The 17,579-nt window shown below is 45.9% G+C and overlaps 1 protein-coding gene across 2 annotated transcripts; it reads right to left on the bottom strand.

Annotated features, from left to right (window-relative positions):
* Window positions 1-5,332: 5,332 nt before the first annotated feature.
* Window positions 5,333-16,860, bottom strand: LOC116942723 (uncharacterized). 2 transcript variants are annotated; one of them, XM_032955008.2, is made up of 4 exons: window positions 13,385-16,860; window positions 9,585-10,093; window positions 9,240-9,326; window positions 5,333-8,568 (listed from the first exon to the last, which is right to left on the bottom strand). In XM_032955008.2, the coding sequence occupies exons 2-4, from the start codon at window positions 10,090-10,092 to the stop codon at window positions 7,703-7,705; spliced, it is 1,461 nt and encodes a 486-aa protein (XP_032810899.1). In that variant the 5' UTR covers window position 10,093; window positions 13,385-16,860; the 3' UTR covers window positions 5,333-7,702. The 2 variants fall into 2 exon arrangements, with proteins under 2 accessions (XP_032810899.1, XP_032810908.1); XM_032955017.2 differs by lacking the exon at window positions 13,385-16,860 and adding an exon at window positions 13,188-13,343.
* Between the last annotated feature and the right edge of the window lie 719 nt (window positions 16,861-17,579).

The following is a 17,579-nucleotide window of genomic DNA, read 5'->3' as shown; positions in this document are numbered from 1 at the left end:
GAATCGGACCTGGATCTTGTGTTTATTCAGGATTTTGGAGATCTTTTTAGTGACCCCTGCAATGTAGGGTAAGGTGATGGTTTTGAGTGGCTCCACAAGAGGATCCTTCTTCATGACTGGAGTGATGGCTTTGCGGATTGTGTAGTCGGAGTAGCCATTAGCCCTGAGAGCCTGGTGTACGTGCTTGAGTTCACTGGTAATGTGTTCCTGGTCGGAAATGCATTGGGCTCTATGGTATAGAGTCTTGATGAGGCAGTTCTTCTGGGATGGATGGTGGTGGGAATCCGGTTTCAAGTAAGCATCTGTATGGGTAGCTTTCCTGTAGACAGAGTGCTCATTGAACCATCATGTCTCCTTTTAATTAAGACATCCAGAAAGGGTAGTTTGCCATCTTTTTCGACCTCCATGGTAAATCTGATGGCTGGGTGTATGGAATTGATGTGGTCGCAGAATTGGTCTAGAGCAGGCTGGCCATGTGGCCAGATGACAAAGGTGTCATCAACGTACCTCTTCCATAAGGTCGGGTGTAGAGTGGCAGTCTGGATGGCGTCAGTTTCAAATTTTTCCATGAATACGTTGGCTACAACCGGAGATAGGGGGGAGCCCATTGGGGTGCCCTCAGTTTGTTTGTAGAAAGTTCCATTCCAGGTGAAGTATGTGTTGGTTAAGCAATGTCTCACCAGGGGGGGTACATCAGTATGCAGTCCTTGATGAACCAGGTCTTCAATGATAGCGATGGTGTCAGGTACCGGGACTTTGGTGAACAAGGACACCACATCAAAACTGACAAGCAGGTCGTTTGGGGACAGGGAAATGTCTTTGATTGTCGATACCAGGTGAGTAGAATTTAGTACCGCAGAGGTGGTTTTTCCAGTGAAAGGTCGCAGTATATCAGCCAGAAAACGTGCCAGTCTGTAGGTGGGGGAGCTGATAGTAGAGACGATGGGACGAAGGGGTGTATCTTCTTTGTGTATCTTTGGAAGGCCATATAATCTTGGTGGTCTGGCAGCAGAGGGTTTCAACAAGAACTGTTTGTTCTCATCAATTAATGCTGTTGAATCAGAGATAATTTTGTTCGTTTTGGTGACCAGGCTGTTGGTGGGATCTCTTTTTATTTTTGTATAGCTGCCATCGTTGAGTAGTTCTTGAATTTTGTTGTTATATTCTGTTTTGTCCATGATGACAGTGGCATTGCCTTTGTCGGCTGAGAGAACGACAATATCATCCCTCTTTTTTAATTGAGATAATTCAAAACGTTCGTCTTTGCTGATGTTGCTAGGTGGCAACTTAGCGTTTTTAAGGGTTGCAGCGATTTCAGATCTTGCTACGTCTGCAGAGATGTGACTCAAGCCCTTGAGTGCAACGTCGACATGGGCAATGATATCATTAACCGGTAAGTGTCTCGGTGTGACAGCAAAGTTTAGACCTTTAGCTAAAACGGATTTCAAACCATCAGAAATGGAACTGTTACTGCGATTAATTACGACTTTGTTGACGTAACTATTTCTGTAGCAGTTACAAGCGAATGCCTTAATTTAGCTATTTCAATGCTAAATTCTATGCTAATTCCTTTTAACAATGGGTGCCTCTGCGGATGTGTATGCTTTAACTTTTAACATAGCTATTTCTGTGACCAGTCACAAGCTAATCATTCAGCCTTTTCAATGCTAAATTTTATGCTAATTCCTTCGTCAAGGCTCTTTGTTCCTCTCACACAGCTTAAAAGCCGTGATCTGAACGTGGCTCTCTCACTCCAGCGCTGTCCTACCAGACAGTCTCGCTCCCTTCACCTGATGAAGGCCGCTTGTGTTGTGGCCGAAACGTCGTGAGAATATTATTGTGTTATTTTATTTTATCAATTTATTATTTTATTCTCATTCTACGTGACTTTACCGAAAGAACCAAAGAAGATGAATCATTGCAGTCACGAAAGCTTTAAATCGAAATTTAACCGCCTCTACGGGGAGGGATTCCACACATCCTTAAGATCATTCAACAGACTTCGGGATAAGAAGGCTCAACTAATCGAGTCTCTCACCTTTCTGAAGAGATGCCGCGACTCTAAGGTAATACCAACCGCATTTACACTAACCTCTGCTGTTGCAACTTCTCTCAATGCAAAACGAATTCTAGCTAGAACTAGCTTCGCTCTTATCTCGGAAAAAATCAGACTTACACGCACCGAACTCGATCAGTTAGACAAGACACTCTACAAATCACACTTAAAATTGACAGCAACAATGTCTACATCGGATTGGGAACATGTAGACAATATGACTACCTCTTCGGCTGCCACTATGTCGAACAAATGTAGGGACAATTTGATTTCCAAATTCAATCACCTCTCCAGCAAAAAATCGGATCCACACACCGAAAAGATAGACGTCAACAAAGTCGTAATTAATCGCAGTAACAGTTCCATTTCTGATGGTCTGAAATCCGTTTTAGCTAAAGGTCTAAACTTTGCTGTCACACCGAGACACTTACCGGTTAATGATATCATTGCCCATGTCGACGTTGCACTCAAGGGCTTGAGTCACATCTCTGCAGACGTAGCAAGATCTGAAATCGCTGCAACCCTCAAAAACGCTAAGTTGCCACCTAGCAACATCAGCAAAGACGAACGTTTTGAATTATCTCAATTAAAAAAGAGGGATGATATTGTCGTTCTCTCAGCCGACAAAGGCAATGCCACTGTCATCATGGACAAAACAGAATATAACAACAAAATTCAAGAACTACTCAACGATGGCAGCTATACAAAAATAAAAAGAGATCCCACCAACAGCCTGGTCACCAAAACGAACAAAATTATCTCTGATTCAACAGCATTAATTGATGAGAACAAACAGTTCTTGTTGAAACCCTCTGCTGCCAGACCACCAAGATTATATGGCCTTCCAAAGATACACAAAGAAGATACACCCCTTCGTCCCATCGTCTCTACTATCAGCTCCCCCACCTACAGACTGGCACGTTTTCTGGCTGATATACTGCGACCTTTCACTGGAAAAACCACCTCTGCGGTACTAAATTCTACTCACCTGGTATCGACAATCAAAGACATTTCCCTGTCCCCAAACGACCTGCTTGTCAGTTTTGATGTGGTGTCCTTGTTCACCAAAGTCCCGGTACCTGACACCATCGCTATCATTGAAGACCTGGTTCATCAAGGACTGCATACTGATGTACCCCCCCTGGTGAGACATTGCTTAACCAACACATACTTCACCTGGAATGGAACTTTCTACAAACAAACTGAGGGCACCCCAATGGGCTCCCCCCTATCTCCGGTTGTAGCCAACGTATTCATGGAAAAATTTGAAACTGACGCCATCCAGACTGCCACTCTACGCCCGACCTTATGGAAGAGGTACGTTGATGACACCTTTGTCATCTGGCCACATGGCCAGCCTGCTCTAGACCAATTCCGCGACCACATCAATTCCATACACCCAGCCATCAGATTTACCATGGAGGTCGAAAAAGATGGCAAACTACCCTTTCTGGATGTCTTAATTAAAATGAGACATGATGGTTCAATGAGCCACTCTGTCTACAGGAAAGCTACCCATACAGATGCTTACTTGAAACCGGATTCCCACCACCATCCATCCCAGAAGAACTGCCTCATCAAGACTCTATACCATAGAGCCCAATGCATTTCCGACCAGGAACACATTACCAGTGAACTCAAGCACGTACACCAGGCTCTCAGGGCTAATGGCTACTCCGACTACACAATCCGCAAAGCCATCACTCCAGTCATGAAGAAGGATCCTCTTGTGGAGCCACTCAAAACCATCACCTTACCCTACATTGCAGGGGTCACTAAAAAGATCTCCAAAATCCTGAATAAACACAAGATCCAGGTCCGATTCAACACAGTACACAAAATCCGTGATTTAGTTCCATCTGTAAAAGATGCTCTTCCAGACATACAGTACCAAGGCGTTTACAAACTAAAGTGCCTCTGTGGTAGTAGCTACATTGGAGAAACCAAAAGACATATCTCGGACCGCATCCGCGAACATAAAGCAGACTTGAAACACGGTAAGACGAACTCCTCGGCCGTGGCAGATCACTGTTACAATTCAGTGGGCTCACATGACATTGACTTCTCCAAGACGGAGGTTCTTTGCAAACCAACTGGCTACCATGAGAGATTCGTTCATGAGGCCATTCACATATACAAGCACAGAGACAATTTCAACTGAGAAGATGGATTCAGGCTTAGTAACCACTGGAAAGATGTGTTAAATCATTTCTGTTCTTAATTAATTGTAATTTTACGATGACCTTCAGACCGCAGCTCTTTTGCCAGCATTGCCTCTTAATACCTCTCACACCACGGTTAATGGTATGGTTTACAACATGGAGTATACTAGGGCTTCGCAGCTGTCTCTCTCCCCCTCCTCTGTTCCGACCATGGACGAACTCGTCCGTCTGAACGGGGCCCGTAGCTATCCGTGGTACGGAAATTTGAGGGTAAGAATCCACCCATTTTTTCGCCATATAGCATTGTGATATATAACGACTTATGGTTGGTAGCTTAGCTGATTGGAGAATATAGAGTTTATTGATAATATGAAGGTAATTTATATTTTAGTTTTTATTGGTTCACTATATAGTACTGTGAATAGCTCAGATGTGTAGTCATTTCTGTGACCAGTCACCAGCAAATCACCCAGTTATTTCAATGCTAAATTCGCCTAGTTATTTCAATGCTAAATTCTCCTGTTTTGATTTGTACTAAGTGCCTCGGTGAATGTGTATGCTCTGACTTCAACGTAACTATTTCTGTAGCAGTTACAAGCGAATGCCTTAATTTAGCTATTTCAATGCTAAATTCTATGCTAATTCCTTTTAACAATGGGTGCCTCTGCGGATGTGTATGCTTTAACTTTTAACATAGCTATTTCTGTGACCAGTCACAAGCTAATCATTCAGCCTTTTCAATGCTAAATTTTATGCTAATTCCTTCGTCAAGGCTCTTTGTTCCTCTCACACAGCTTAAAAGCCGTGCTCTGAACGTGGCTCTCTCACTCCAGCGCTGTCCTACCAGACAGTCTCGCTCCCTTCACCTGATGGCCGCTTGTGTTGTGGCCGAAACGTCGTGAGAATATTATTGTGTTATTTTATTTTATCAATTTATTATTTTATTCTCATTCTACGTGACTTTACCGAAAGAACCAAAGAAGAGGAAGACAAAATATTTATAAAAGTGTTTCAATGTGTGAAAATTGCAATGAACGTTGTCAGTGTTTGGTGACAACAAAAGTACTTGTGTCATTCCAAAACAATCAGCCATTCAAGTGTCACACAATCAAGGTTCGGAGATAAAATGCCTTTATTTAAAGTTCCATTGTTTAAAAATGTCATTGTGTTGAATTTGTAACGTTCAAATATTAATAATCAGTAAAATACACTGTTCACCGCCACCACCACCGTGCAAGCGTAACTCCACAGCTATTGTTAATTTAACTTGTGTAAGCTTTTGCAGAACCATGCGTGGTCTTCGAGGTTAGGACCACCTTTTCCCACCTCCGGCTGGCGTTTCCCACTGCATAGGCGCCTTGCAGTGCTGTCATCAAATTTTCTCCACCGCGTCTTAAAGTGTTTTCTCATATAGCATTTTAACATGTTAGCGAGCACCTATTAAGGCTGACACAGCACATCATATACACAGGCAAGTTCAATAAGTGTAAAAAAACACTTTCTCACACACACGCAAATGGACGTTCCCACAAAAAGGAACATACATCAGGAATTACATACACGCATTCATACACTTGCACAAATAACTGGGTACAAAATCACACGTTACTTAAAAAAATACACAACTGACATATACCCGGCTGAATGGACACGATGGCCTCATGGTGGCCATTCTTCTTCTGTGAACAAGGGCCTGCGTCGATATCTTCAACGTGCTGGCAACGCTTCCCGTGGCTATTCCTGCAAGTTTCTTAATAATATTCACTCGTGCTTTCGTTGCACAGGGACTTAATGCAACGCTAGCCATGCGACATCAAAATTGTTTTCCTGGCTGCCGATTGGCTGGTGTGTCGGGAGTGGTGACGAAATTCACAGCAACCACTGACACACGTCCATCTTTGCGAACTGGCTGGGACTCGCACAGATACTCTGGGTTTTATGCACGATGCACATTTTTGGAGGCCAAGCAAAATTGTTGTCTGTACTCACGGGCCCCTTTATGTCCACTATTATGTTATGTGTTTTTGTCCTGGTTATCCTGTTGGCTCCCAGGACTATGATTGCATAGAAACTGGATGGTCACCACCCACATTTATAATTGGTTGTCCTGGGCCTGGCTGGACCTATCCGGGCACGTGCAGTTGCGCATCTGGAAAGGTCTGGAATGGAATAGCTGCTTTAGAGTTAAACTCGGCTTCTATCTTCCTGATTTAAATGTTATGGCATATTTTCAATTCCAATGGATTATATTATGAGACAAGAGCAAGTGTTGTTATTGATAGGGCCTCGGCACTGTTAGACAGTACGTTGTGTTAGACCCAACCAGCCATATTCCACATTGGCTGATTGAACGCAAACCTGGTGTTCCTTGATACGACATGTTTGCATCTGCAAGTTTGTCCCACATAGTTTTTGAATCTGTCGATACACACCCTCTGCCTGCGGTGCAGGCAGCTTGTCCTTACTAGAGGGCAGGAACTTAAGCATGCCGAAGTGAAATAGATTGGCTACCACTGGGGAAATCGAGGACTCCCGTGGCAGTAATCTCTTATTGTTCGTAAAGCACTCAATCCCACATGAAATATTTAGACTTTAAAGGATAACTCTGCGAGCACAGGATAGTTATTGGGTAGTCCTCTTAGCACGAGTTATCTAACACCTGGACAGGGATTTTAGTGAACAGACACACATCACAGCTCACCAATAAGGCTCCTGTAACGATACTTCTCCTGTAGTATTATTATGGATTGTGCAGTTCTTCACATGTGATAGTGTCTTGACAATGAAGGGCTGTAACCCTCTTGTCAAGTGTTGAGCCAATGGTTGCTTACAATGAGAACATTCAGAGGCCATCAGCAACAAACGCTGTTGGAGAACTGGAGGCTGTTGGCCATAACTGAGGGTCCTGGTTTCCTTCTGAAATTAGTTGGTTGGGATCACTCCTTTTTTATTTACTCTTCGTCCGATCAAGCCACTCCTCAATCTTGTTCAAATGAAAGCTGTAAAATCTTGACTTAAAGCTTTCATGACTGCAGGAATTCATATACTTTGGGTCTTTCGGTAAAGACCCAAAGAATATGAAAGCTCCATTGGAACCTCCTTTGCCAGTAGCAATATATAATTGTTTTTTTACCCTTTTATCTGGCAACAAAACTAACACCTTTTTTTTTCAAGGACAGTGCATACATTATCAGAGTTATGTTTTTTGTTTGCATTCCGACCGCAGGTATTGTGGTCAATGCAAACATGACTCCTTGTAAAATAGGTCAGTTTTATTGCCAGATAAAAGGGTAAAAAACAATTATATTATATTATTATAATATGAAAGCTGTAGCCTGCCTATTCCTAAAATGCGGCCAAAGAGGGTTTGTCCATCAGCTCACAGCATTGGCCTCAAACTCCTTGTGGTAATTCCTAACCGTCGGGGGGCAGACGTAAACACAAAGCATCAAGACACGAGCACACACACATATATACACACACCTCACTGCTGCGAGTCATTTCCGACGTGCATGCGCTCGTGAACTTTCAAGTGATGACTACGCATGAAACTGCTGGCGCACACCTTGCACTGGTACGGCCGGAAGCCCGTGTGGGTGCGCTCGTGCACCTGCAAGTGGTGGCTACGCAAGAAGCTGCTGTCACACATCTTGCACCGGTAGGGCCTCTCGCCCGTGTGCGAGCGCTCGTGTGCCTTCAGCATTCCCGTCCGTGAAAAACTATGATTGCAAATCTTGCACTGGAACGGCCTCTGGCCCGTGTGCATGCGCTGGTGCGCCTTCAAGTGGTGGCTACGTGAGAAGCTGCGGGTGCACGTTGTGCACAGGTAGGGCTTCTCGCCAGTGTGCGTCCGCATGTGCGTCTTCAAGTGGCACGACTGCACGAAGGACTGGTCACACGTCTTGCAGCGGTACGGTTTCTCACCCGTGTGTATGCGTTGATGTTCAACCAGGTGCGAGTTCCACGTGAAGCTCTTTTTGCACACGGAGCACTGGTAAGGCTTCTTCTCCGTGCCGCTGTTAACGTTTGCTGTTAGAAAAACGGGAGGGCTTGTGGTTTTACTTAAAGGCTGCTGTTGCTCTAATGGTGTGTTGTCTTCAAAAATGTTTTGCCCATCATTTGGTAGACGGTCATTGATGCTCGGAGCCCCCACTCTCTCAGGAATGTGCTCTGTTGCCTTGATAAATCTGGTCACATGCACGGTGCTCTTGTCTTCAACTTCAGTGTGGCTCTCCGTCTGCTCCTCAATCTGTGAAACTTTCACAACGTTCATGACGTCCAATCCCACCTCTTTACACAAGAATGCATCTTCGATGATGAATCCTGAGTGACCTTCGCTGTCGTCTCTACCTACACAGAAAACAACAATGAAACCAACTTTACACAATTTTAACTTATTAAATCCGACGCCAAAGCACAAATAGAGGCTCACGAACAGTTTAGCATCACAATTACACGTCGTAAATTTGGCAACAGCATACATTAACTCTATCTTGAGGATGCAGTTTCAGCATTGGTGGCGGCTCACGCCTGTAATCCAGCACTGCAGAGGCAAGGGTTGGTGGATCACATACATGTTTATCAAACTCCCTTCCCATGGATGTCGAGGTGCCATGCCCTGTCTTGCCAGAAGTATACGTGGAATCCATCCGCTCCATCGGTATGGGATAGAGTGTTGTCCCCTCACAAGTGTCGGTTTTTATCTGGGTGCTCTGGTTTTCATTCCACATTCACTCTCATGAAATGGTTGATAACATCTTCATATATAGACCACACAGCCTGGGCAATTGTTGGCAACAGCTCACCAGCTGGCTGCCTTTCTGTGTTTTTGTGGTTGCTTGCACCTCGGGGTCGTCTCTCATCGACAAGGAGAAACTGTGCGCACTGCAAGTTGGAATTATTATTACAACCTAAGGCATGCAGTGTGTCAGTTGGTAATTGTTTCCAAGCTTGTGTAATAATCGTGTAGACCATAGAGCATTTTCGGCAGGTTTACACATTATAAATGGAATTGTTGTTACCTTTATCAACCTCTGATTTTACTGGAAAAAATGTATGGTGGGGCTCCATGTCGTCCTTGTCTGGAGATGAGTTCTCTCCACCCTCATCTGGTCAAAACCACAAACACTCCGTCAAGGCAAAATTCTCAATCAAATACTGGAATACTTTAGATTTAAAGGGTTGCTTAGTCTAGTGTCTTTCAACCAGCAGAGGTCACATTTCTCTAAATATTTGTCCATTTAGCACTAAGATGTTGCAGTATCATGCAAAAAAAATATGAATAAACATTGGAAGTGCAATAATTAACGATCATGTATTTTAAAGTTTGTACAACTTAGGAGCTTCGTCAATGGAAAGCATCTTACCATTTACTGCGTAATCATTCATTTCATGAATCTCATTGTCTAAAGGTGTTTCAGCCCCGGCGGCTGAAGGGGAACCAACAGCGCATGTTCCATTTTTGTCCATGTCTCCCAGCTTCTGTGCGGACAACAGCAACTCGCGGCTCAAGCCGCTGAACAGAGCGAGCAGCACGTCCACCAGGCCTCCCAGCGTCATGTCGCCCGGGTTGGAGGCGGTTGCGGCGTCGTCCCAGTGCGGTGTCCCAGCATCTTGGTGCTCGGCGCCCTGCAGGGCTTTCACCACCTGCCGCAGCACGGCGTAGAAGCCGAAGGGCAGGCGGTCGCGTGCCGTGGCCAGCAGCTCGGCCCGCACGAGGCCGTCCCCGACGCAGGCGCGCAGGACCCCGTAGTCCCGGATGCCCAGCTCCGAGTCCATGGCCCGGGCCACTTCCGCGTTCACGCCCTGCGCCTCCAGCCACGCCGGGAAGTCCCCGCTCGGCTCCAGCAACGGGGTGGCCACTACGCACGCCATCCTGATGGGGTAAACAAGACCTTTGTTGGCCATAGCCCTAAATATCCTTTGCATCTTAGGTAAGAAACATGTTTTATAGCTCTAAAGCTTAAATTTCTTCTAGAATGTATTTGCAATGTGAATACCATAATTTTATAATTCATACATATTCTTATTTTAAGCCTGAAGTCCCATTATTGAAAGGGTGTTTTATGCTATGTTCACAGTGGTGCATAAACACAAATAACACTTTCGGCAATAACACTGCCCTAAAAGAAAAATATTTAGTAAAAGGTGACGATTTGAGCAATAACCTTCGTGAAATGTGCTGTGAAGTACATTAGTTATGCTTATATAGTTTCTTTGTAGGGCAGTCTTATTGTTCAATGTGTTGTTTTTATTATTGCATGGGGTCGGCTGCTCCAGAATTTATTTTGATTGGCTTTTCCTTTAAGCTCGGTTGGACATCCCTGATGTCACATCCACTATTGTGGTCAATGCGGGCTATTTAAATCATACCATATGGCTTCCTCCCCTGCCCCATCTTCATTGAGGTTGGATCTTCTATGCTTTTGTGCCAACAGGTTCACCTCCAGCAGGTGCACTGAACCGTTTTAGTTTAAATCAGGACATTTATTTATACTGGAGAAAACCAATGAGCTATAAAGCTCTTTTTTTCAGAGATGTCCAGTAAGGGCATGTCAGAACGTTACAACAAACAATGCATAAACACGATAGGTGTGCAAGGTATAGCAAAGGAAAACAAATTACTTCAAAGAATATTAAAATAAAACTAAACGATCATTAGACCTCCTTTGCCAGTACCAAAATGTAATAATAGGGTTTTCCCCTTTTTTCTGGCAACAAAACTGAAACCTTTTAACAAGGATTCATGTCTGCATTGTTAAAGCTCACTGAGCTATTCGCTTATTTTTCAGAAGCGACCTGGCCACAAATATCACGTGGAAATTTTTTGCAGCAAAATCATCTAAACGCACGTTTCTAGATGAAGACGCCTTAGGACAAACGTCAGAGCTAAACACTGCACGACTGCTCCCACTGGAATGACCGTAATGTTGCTGTATCGTTCATAGTACAGTGCGCTTATCACTCTTATATTATCCCACTCAACTTAAGGAGGGAACACGCCTTGTGGTTGATCGCACCTTGAAGTGGCCCGCTCAATACAACTTCAGGCTGTCAGCTGCAGACCGTATCCTGAGCTTAAGCTCAGCATTGAGCGTCAGAGTGAATCTATGCCATGCACGGTGGCGCAACGGTTGGCGCGCTGCGCTACGGACCCGGCGACCCGAGTTCGATTCCCGCTCACGGGCCACCAACACCAGTGACGATTATCTGAACTGGTCCTGGGCCACCCCTAGGTCGACTCGGCCTCGAGCAAGTACCATGGTACGTGGTGCTGGCCACCCACCCCCTCGCGTGTCGTGCCATTCCTTCATAGGTGCTTGCTAACAACACTTTCCCCACAAGTCTGTTAAAGCCAGCCATTCTCAACACACAGCATCAGTCATGGTATTTTTTTTCTTTTACCATAATTTACCACACACTAGTAGTCAGCGCAAATTGAAGGATGGAACGGCATGACCGGTACAGCTATCACTTGCGACTGATTGTTAGCTGGTAATCGAACTCGGGTCAATGGCTTCATAGAGCAGCGTGCTAAACCACCGCAACCACCGCTCCACCCACCGCCATTTGAAAATAATAAAATAAATGTTGCCATTCATAATTTATTGTTGAATGAATGCCCTCTCTGGATGCACAGCGACAAACTCCGATACTGCTTCACCGGTTGCAATGAACGCAATCGTGTATTTTTCTCTCGCACAGGGCGGTAACAACTGCACCACCGCTCCTCGCTAATGTTGAATTCCCCTCCCCCCCCCCAAAAAAATTGGAGCGCTTCAAGCGACAACACGAATATATCCCTTAAGGGTCACGCACGTTTAAGGGTCACGCTAAGTAAGGATGGCCTGGCAGGGTTCAATTGGAATAAACAGCGGGAAAGCAGGAGGACGTGGTAGAGGAGTGGTTCGGGGTGGCAGAACAGGAAAGGCGTCGATAAACGAAACTATATACACATTTTAATCTTGATTTGAAGCTTTCGTGACTGCTGCAGGAATCCATACTCTTTGGTTCTTTCGGTAAAGTCACGTAGGTAGAAAATACACAAGCGTCCATCATCATCGCCTGATGATGGTACGCTTTTGCTGCGCCCGAAACGTCGTGGTTTATTTTCTTTTATACTTACGTGACTTTACCGAAAGAACCAAAGAGTATACACACATTTTTGGTTTTTTTTTACCAGGTAAGGCCCACTAAGCGATAAAGCTCTTGTGTCAGAAGCGACCTGGCCATCACAAATTATTGCTCAACGAGTTGGCTTATGGACATTAATAGCGGTAGCCAAATAGACTCAAAGGTATGTTTGTCGATGTGGAGGGGAAACCACGGAGGACCCAGAGAACAAAATCCACGCGGCCAAGGGGAGAGAGAGAGACACGCAAACTCCAAATATACAGCAGCAGCAGCAGGCGTCAGGGTCGGGATCGAACCCACAACCTCCTGTGTACCAGACGAGGGATTTAACATCTCTTAGCCACCGTGATGATGATGAGAGAGACACGCAAACTCCAAATATACAGCAGCAGCAGCAGGCGTCAGGGTCGGTATCGAACCAACAACCTCCTGTGTACCAGGCGAGGTTGTTTACATCTCCTAGCCAACTTGATGATGATGAGAGAGACACGCAAACTCCAAATATACAGCAGCAGCAGGCTTCAGGGTCGGGATCGAACCCACAACCTCCCGTGTACCAGGCGAGGGATTTAACATCTCTTAGCCACCGTGATGATGATGGAGAGACACGCACACTCCAAATATACAGCAGCAGCAGGCGTCAGGGTCGGTATCGAACCCACGAATCTCCTGTAAACCAGACGAGGCATTTAACGTCTCATAGCCACCGCGGTGCCCATGATGAGATGCGGATGAACCAGACGGAATATTTTAGTATGGAGGAAGGAAACGGGGTGGGAGGTTGTTGAGAGTGGCGGTAAAGCTTCCTATGGAACAATAACGTAGTTTCACCTTACCGCACCGACGACTCGCGTGGACTTTACTTTATAGTCAGGCAAACAACTGTCTTGGCACACAAGAGAAACAACTGCGGAAAACCAAACACACACGCGGCGCACAAGTGCACAGGGGTACGAGCGTTTCCCCCCCCCCCCAATTTTTTTTTTTTAAACATTAAAACTTTCAAAGCGCAAGTCGCCTCAAGAAGACTTACTGTAATCGCGACGACAAACTCTTTGTGTGTTTTTTTGTTTTGTTTTAACCCCCCTCTCTCTCTCTTTCCCCGGAATTAAACGCGAGCGGCGTGGGGGGGGTGCTGACGAGCACGTGTGTTTCCGCAACGCGCTGCAGTCAGGGGGGAGGGACCGCGGCGATTTGAAAAAAACTTCGTTGAAGCAAATTTGCAAGCGCGGTGTAAAATGCTGAATTAGTTTTAAATAAATAAATGTAGCGCTGTACTTTGGCAACGAATTGGCGCGTTCTGTTTACGTGACAAAGCCTCTCTCCCGCCCCCACCACCACCCCTTCTTCACGAATTCATGAGGTTTTTTTTTGTTTGGTTTATATCTCGTAAATAAAGACGACGCCACCCGACACGGCCAGATAGTAAAGGGGGTTTGTCACGTGAACAGAACGTGGCCAATTCGTTAGTGTTGTTGGGGCGTAAATGATGACTCGGAGGCAGATCTTCATGTAGGGGCTTGCGCCAGTTGTTTTTTTTATTAAAGATTTCTCTTCGCACACGACTCCGTGTACTGCCCACTCACTGCTTACACTCCACAGCCCAGGGGAAGGGTACTGGGGGAGGTCACTAACACACCCACAGGCTACCCTGGCCTGGTGCCAATTTCCCCTTACCCTGGGTCCCATCGCTGCCCCGGGGGAAGGGTGCTGGGGAGGTCCCTAGCACACCCACAGGCTACCCTAGCCTGGTGCTAATTTCCCCCTACCCTGGGTCCCATCGCTCCCCCAGGGGAAGGGTGCTGGGGAGGTCCCTAGCACACCCACAGGCTACCCTAGCCTGGTGCCAATTTCCCCTTACCCTGGGTCCCATCGCTGCCCCGGGGGAAGGGTGCTGGGGAGGTCCCTAGCACACCCACAGGCTACCCTAGCCTGGTGCTAATTTCCCCCTACCCTGGGTCCCAACTCCCAACTTCACACGTTCCTGGCTCCTCGCAACGACCTCGAACACGTCACGGGTCCCAAACTAAATATCCCAGGGGGACATGATGTCACCATACGTGACGTCATCATACTGGAGGGCGAGCGTGACATGACGTCACTAACTGCTACTCTACACTATTATGACAGGGTGACACCTATACGAAACCAAAGAGTATGGATTCCTGCAGTCACGAAAGCTTCAAATCAAGAGTGCACACCTGTCGGCCGGGAGTGGTAATTACGGTCATATCTGCATTACAAAATGCCTTATTCTAAAGGGGGGGCGTATCTGGGGTAAAGGTAAAAGGCGGAGTCATTCGAGAAGCTCCGGGAATCAGCTCGAAGGTTCTCGAAAGGGGGCGTGGCAAGAGGTGGAGCTTGTCCGCGCTGGGACAGATATAAGGGGGACCGACCAGAGGTTCGTGGCTGTTACGGATCCTGGGTCCTGGCTGCATCGCTGCTCGTCGTCACGTCTTCGTCTCTGACCATGTGGCTGATCTTCCGTCGCTGCGCTGGTCAAACAGCTTACATAGCGACGCCGGAGATGGGGCTATGTGTTAGGATCGCCTATTGTGTCGCTGCATTACACAATGTATCGCCCAGTGTGCTCTTAATAAATAAGAAGCCTTCCGTTCGACGTGTCTCGGAAGCCGCTCACTACACTAGTATAGCAGCACCGGTTGTGTGTCGGAGAGTAAAACTCACAACAACTACAATTCGAGTATGACGTTTCGCCAGTAATTACAACTCGCATCATCAGGAAATATAAATGTGTCGTTAAACCCGCCACCACCCGACAGCCAATTAGTAAGGTTTGTCACGTAAACAGAACGTGGCCAATTCGTTACTCATACAGCACACTGATGTGTTGGAGAGCAAATCCACAACATTTACAATCTTGTGTACGACATTTCGCCAGTAATTACAACTAGCTTCATCAGGCGGACAACCATCATCATGCTGGATAGTCAAAACTGGCCAATTAGTTAAGGGTTTGTCACATAAACAGAACGTGGTCAATTCGTTACTAGTAGAGCACACCAGTTGTGTGTTGGAGTGTAAACCCACAACATTTACAATCTGAGTACTCGGTGTGATGGAGAGCAAATCCACAACATTTACAATCCGAGTATGACGTTTCGCTGGTAATTACAACGAGCATCATCAGTCGGACAGCCAGATTGGTTTAACGACACATTTATATTTATGCGATCTCACCCAAAAAAAAACCCTATATTATGGACAATTGAAAGCCTGTAAATGTTGTTGCGGGTTTTACTCTCCACCACACACAACCGGTTAGTGCTGTACTAGCAACGAATTGGCGTGTTCTGTTTATGTGACAAACCCCTTACTAATTGGCCGTGTCGGGATTGGGTGGCCAGCAACCACGCCCGGCCGCCTTTGTCTCCCCCAGTGGCGATGTTTGCTACACACCGCATTAAGTGCTCATTTGAGGCTGAGTCGACCTAGGGAGGAGGCCCAGGTCCGAGGGAATCGAACCTGGATTGCTGGTTACACTATTGCTCCCCACTGAAAAGAAGATACATATATACACACAGTAACAAGGCGACGTTTCGGGAAATGGCCCTTCATAGCACATAGCGAGGGCCAATGTGTATTGCTGTATAGTGGATAAGAAGAAAGACCCAAAGCGTATGGATGAGAAGAGTTGAAGGCTGTAATGGGATGCTTTGGCCAAGACCAGTTGCATTGTATGTTTTGTATGTACCATGTTGAACTTCTCTCGCACCATCCGTAGCAAACCGTGCTAATCGGAGGTGCGGGGAGCGGGGGTGACAAGAAACCGAAGACAAAAAAGCAATTCTCAAGAAATGAGTTATTCGTGTTGATAACTTAAAAGTGCACCGGGTATTCCAAATTGCTTTGGCGATGCGTGGGAATTGGATAACCCGGGGGGGGGGGGGCGCAGGAAACAGTTTCGAGGCACAAGCGTTGCTTTCCTAAAGCGGTTGTTGTGGTGATCATAATTATTATTTTCAATGAAAACATTTTCAATTAAAACATTTTTAAAAAGCGAGGCCCCCTGTGAGATTCCCCCCCCCCCCCACCGCGTGTCATAACCACGGCGACCACGAGGATTTGCTTCTGCATCGAGGTTTATAATAAGGTAGGCACTGATAAGGGATTGACAGGTATGCTATGCACTACACTATACACTACACTATGCACTACATTATGATACGCTACACTACGATACACTATACACTACATGATACCATAGGGGCCGTCCATAAATGACGTCACGCGATTTTGGACGATTTTTGACCCCCCCTCGTCACACGGCGTCACAAAAAGTCAGACCCCCCTCAAATATGACGTCAAAACCATAAAACATGCTTCAAATCGCTTTAAACTAGTCATTGTAGTGCGTATTAAATGTGCCGCTGCACTGATGTTGCAGGAGAAAAAATTATTAAAAAGTCTATTTAAGTAAGTAGAAAGTGTTGTCTATATTTATTTCAAGTTGCACATTTTGATGTGACGTCACATTTCTCACCCCCCCTCTCGTCACACATCACAAATATCTGACCCCCCCCCCCCCTAGCTGTGTGACGTCATGTATGGACGGCCCCATAACCGTCAACCCATACGGTTTACCAGTATTCTTTTACAGGGGAAATGTAGTTTTTACGTTCATACGGCGTACAGCCGTTTCAATACGGGACATTTGTATTTGTGTTTCTCCCTTGTGATGGGACTTTTTAGGATGAACGTTGAGAAAAATCCACGCGACCACTGGGATAGAAAGAGACACCGCAAAGTCCAAATATACAGCAGCAGCAGGCATCGTCAGGATCAGGATCGAACTCACCACTCCTTCATACTAGGCGAGGTAGTTAACATCTCCTAGCCACAATGCGCATGCAAAGTCCAAATACACAGCAGGCATCGTCCGGGTCTGGATCGACCCCACGACCTCCTGCACACCAGACGAGGTAGCCAACATCTCCTAGCCACCACTACTGCTGCCCACCACGTTTCAGTTTAATTTATTTTGGTATAGCCCTGTGAGCCATTCGGCTCTTGAATCGGGTGCAACCGCAACAAACTAAAAACAAAAACATGAACAAGAAAACATCTTAAAGTGACTATGCGCAAACAGAAAAATCCAGGAAAAAAACAGCAAAAAATATTGCAGAAAAAGCACCGTACACCAACGCTGTGTGCAAATAATCCCAGTGGGATGCAAATCAAACAACAACAACAAACCACAAGACAAC

Source organism: Petromyzon marinus, chromosome 1, assembly GCF_048934315.1.
Source record: "Petromyzon marinus isolate PM22_M1 ecotype Great Lakes invasive population chromosome 1, UKy_Petmar_22M1.pri1.0, whole genome shotgun sequence".
In the NCBI taxonomy this organism is placed as follows: domain Eukaryota; kingdom Metazoa; phylum Chordata; class Hyperoartia; order Petromyzontiformes; family Petromyzontidae; genus Petromyzon; species Petromyzon marinus.
The sequence above is the reverse complement of the archived record's forward strand: the minus strand, read 5'-3'. Positions and strand labels throughout refer to the sequence as shown.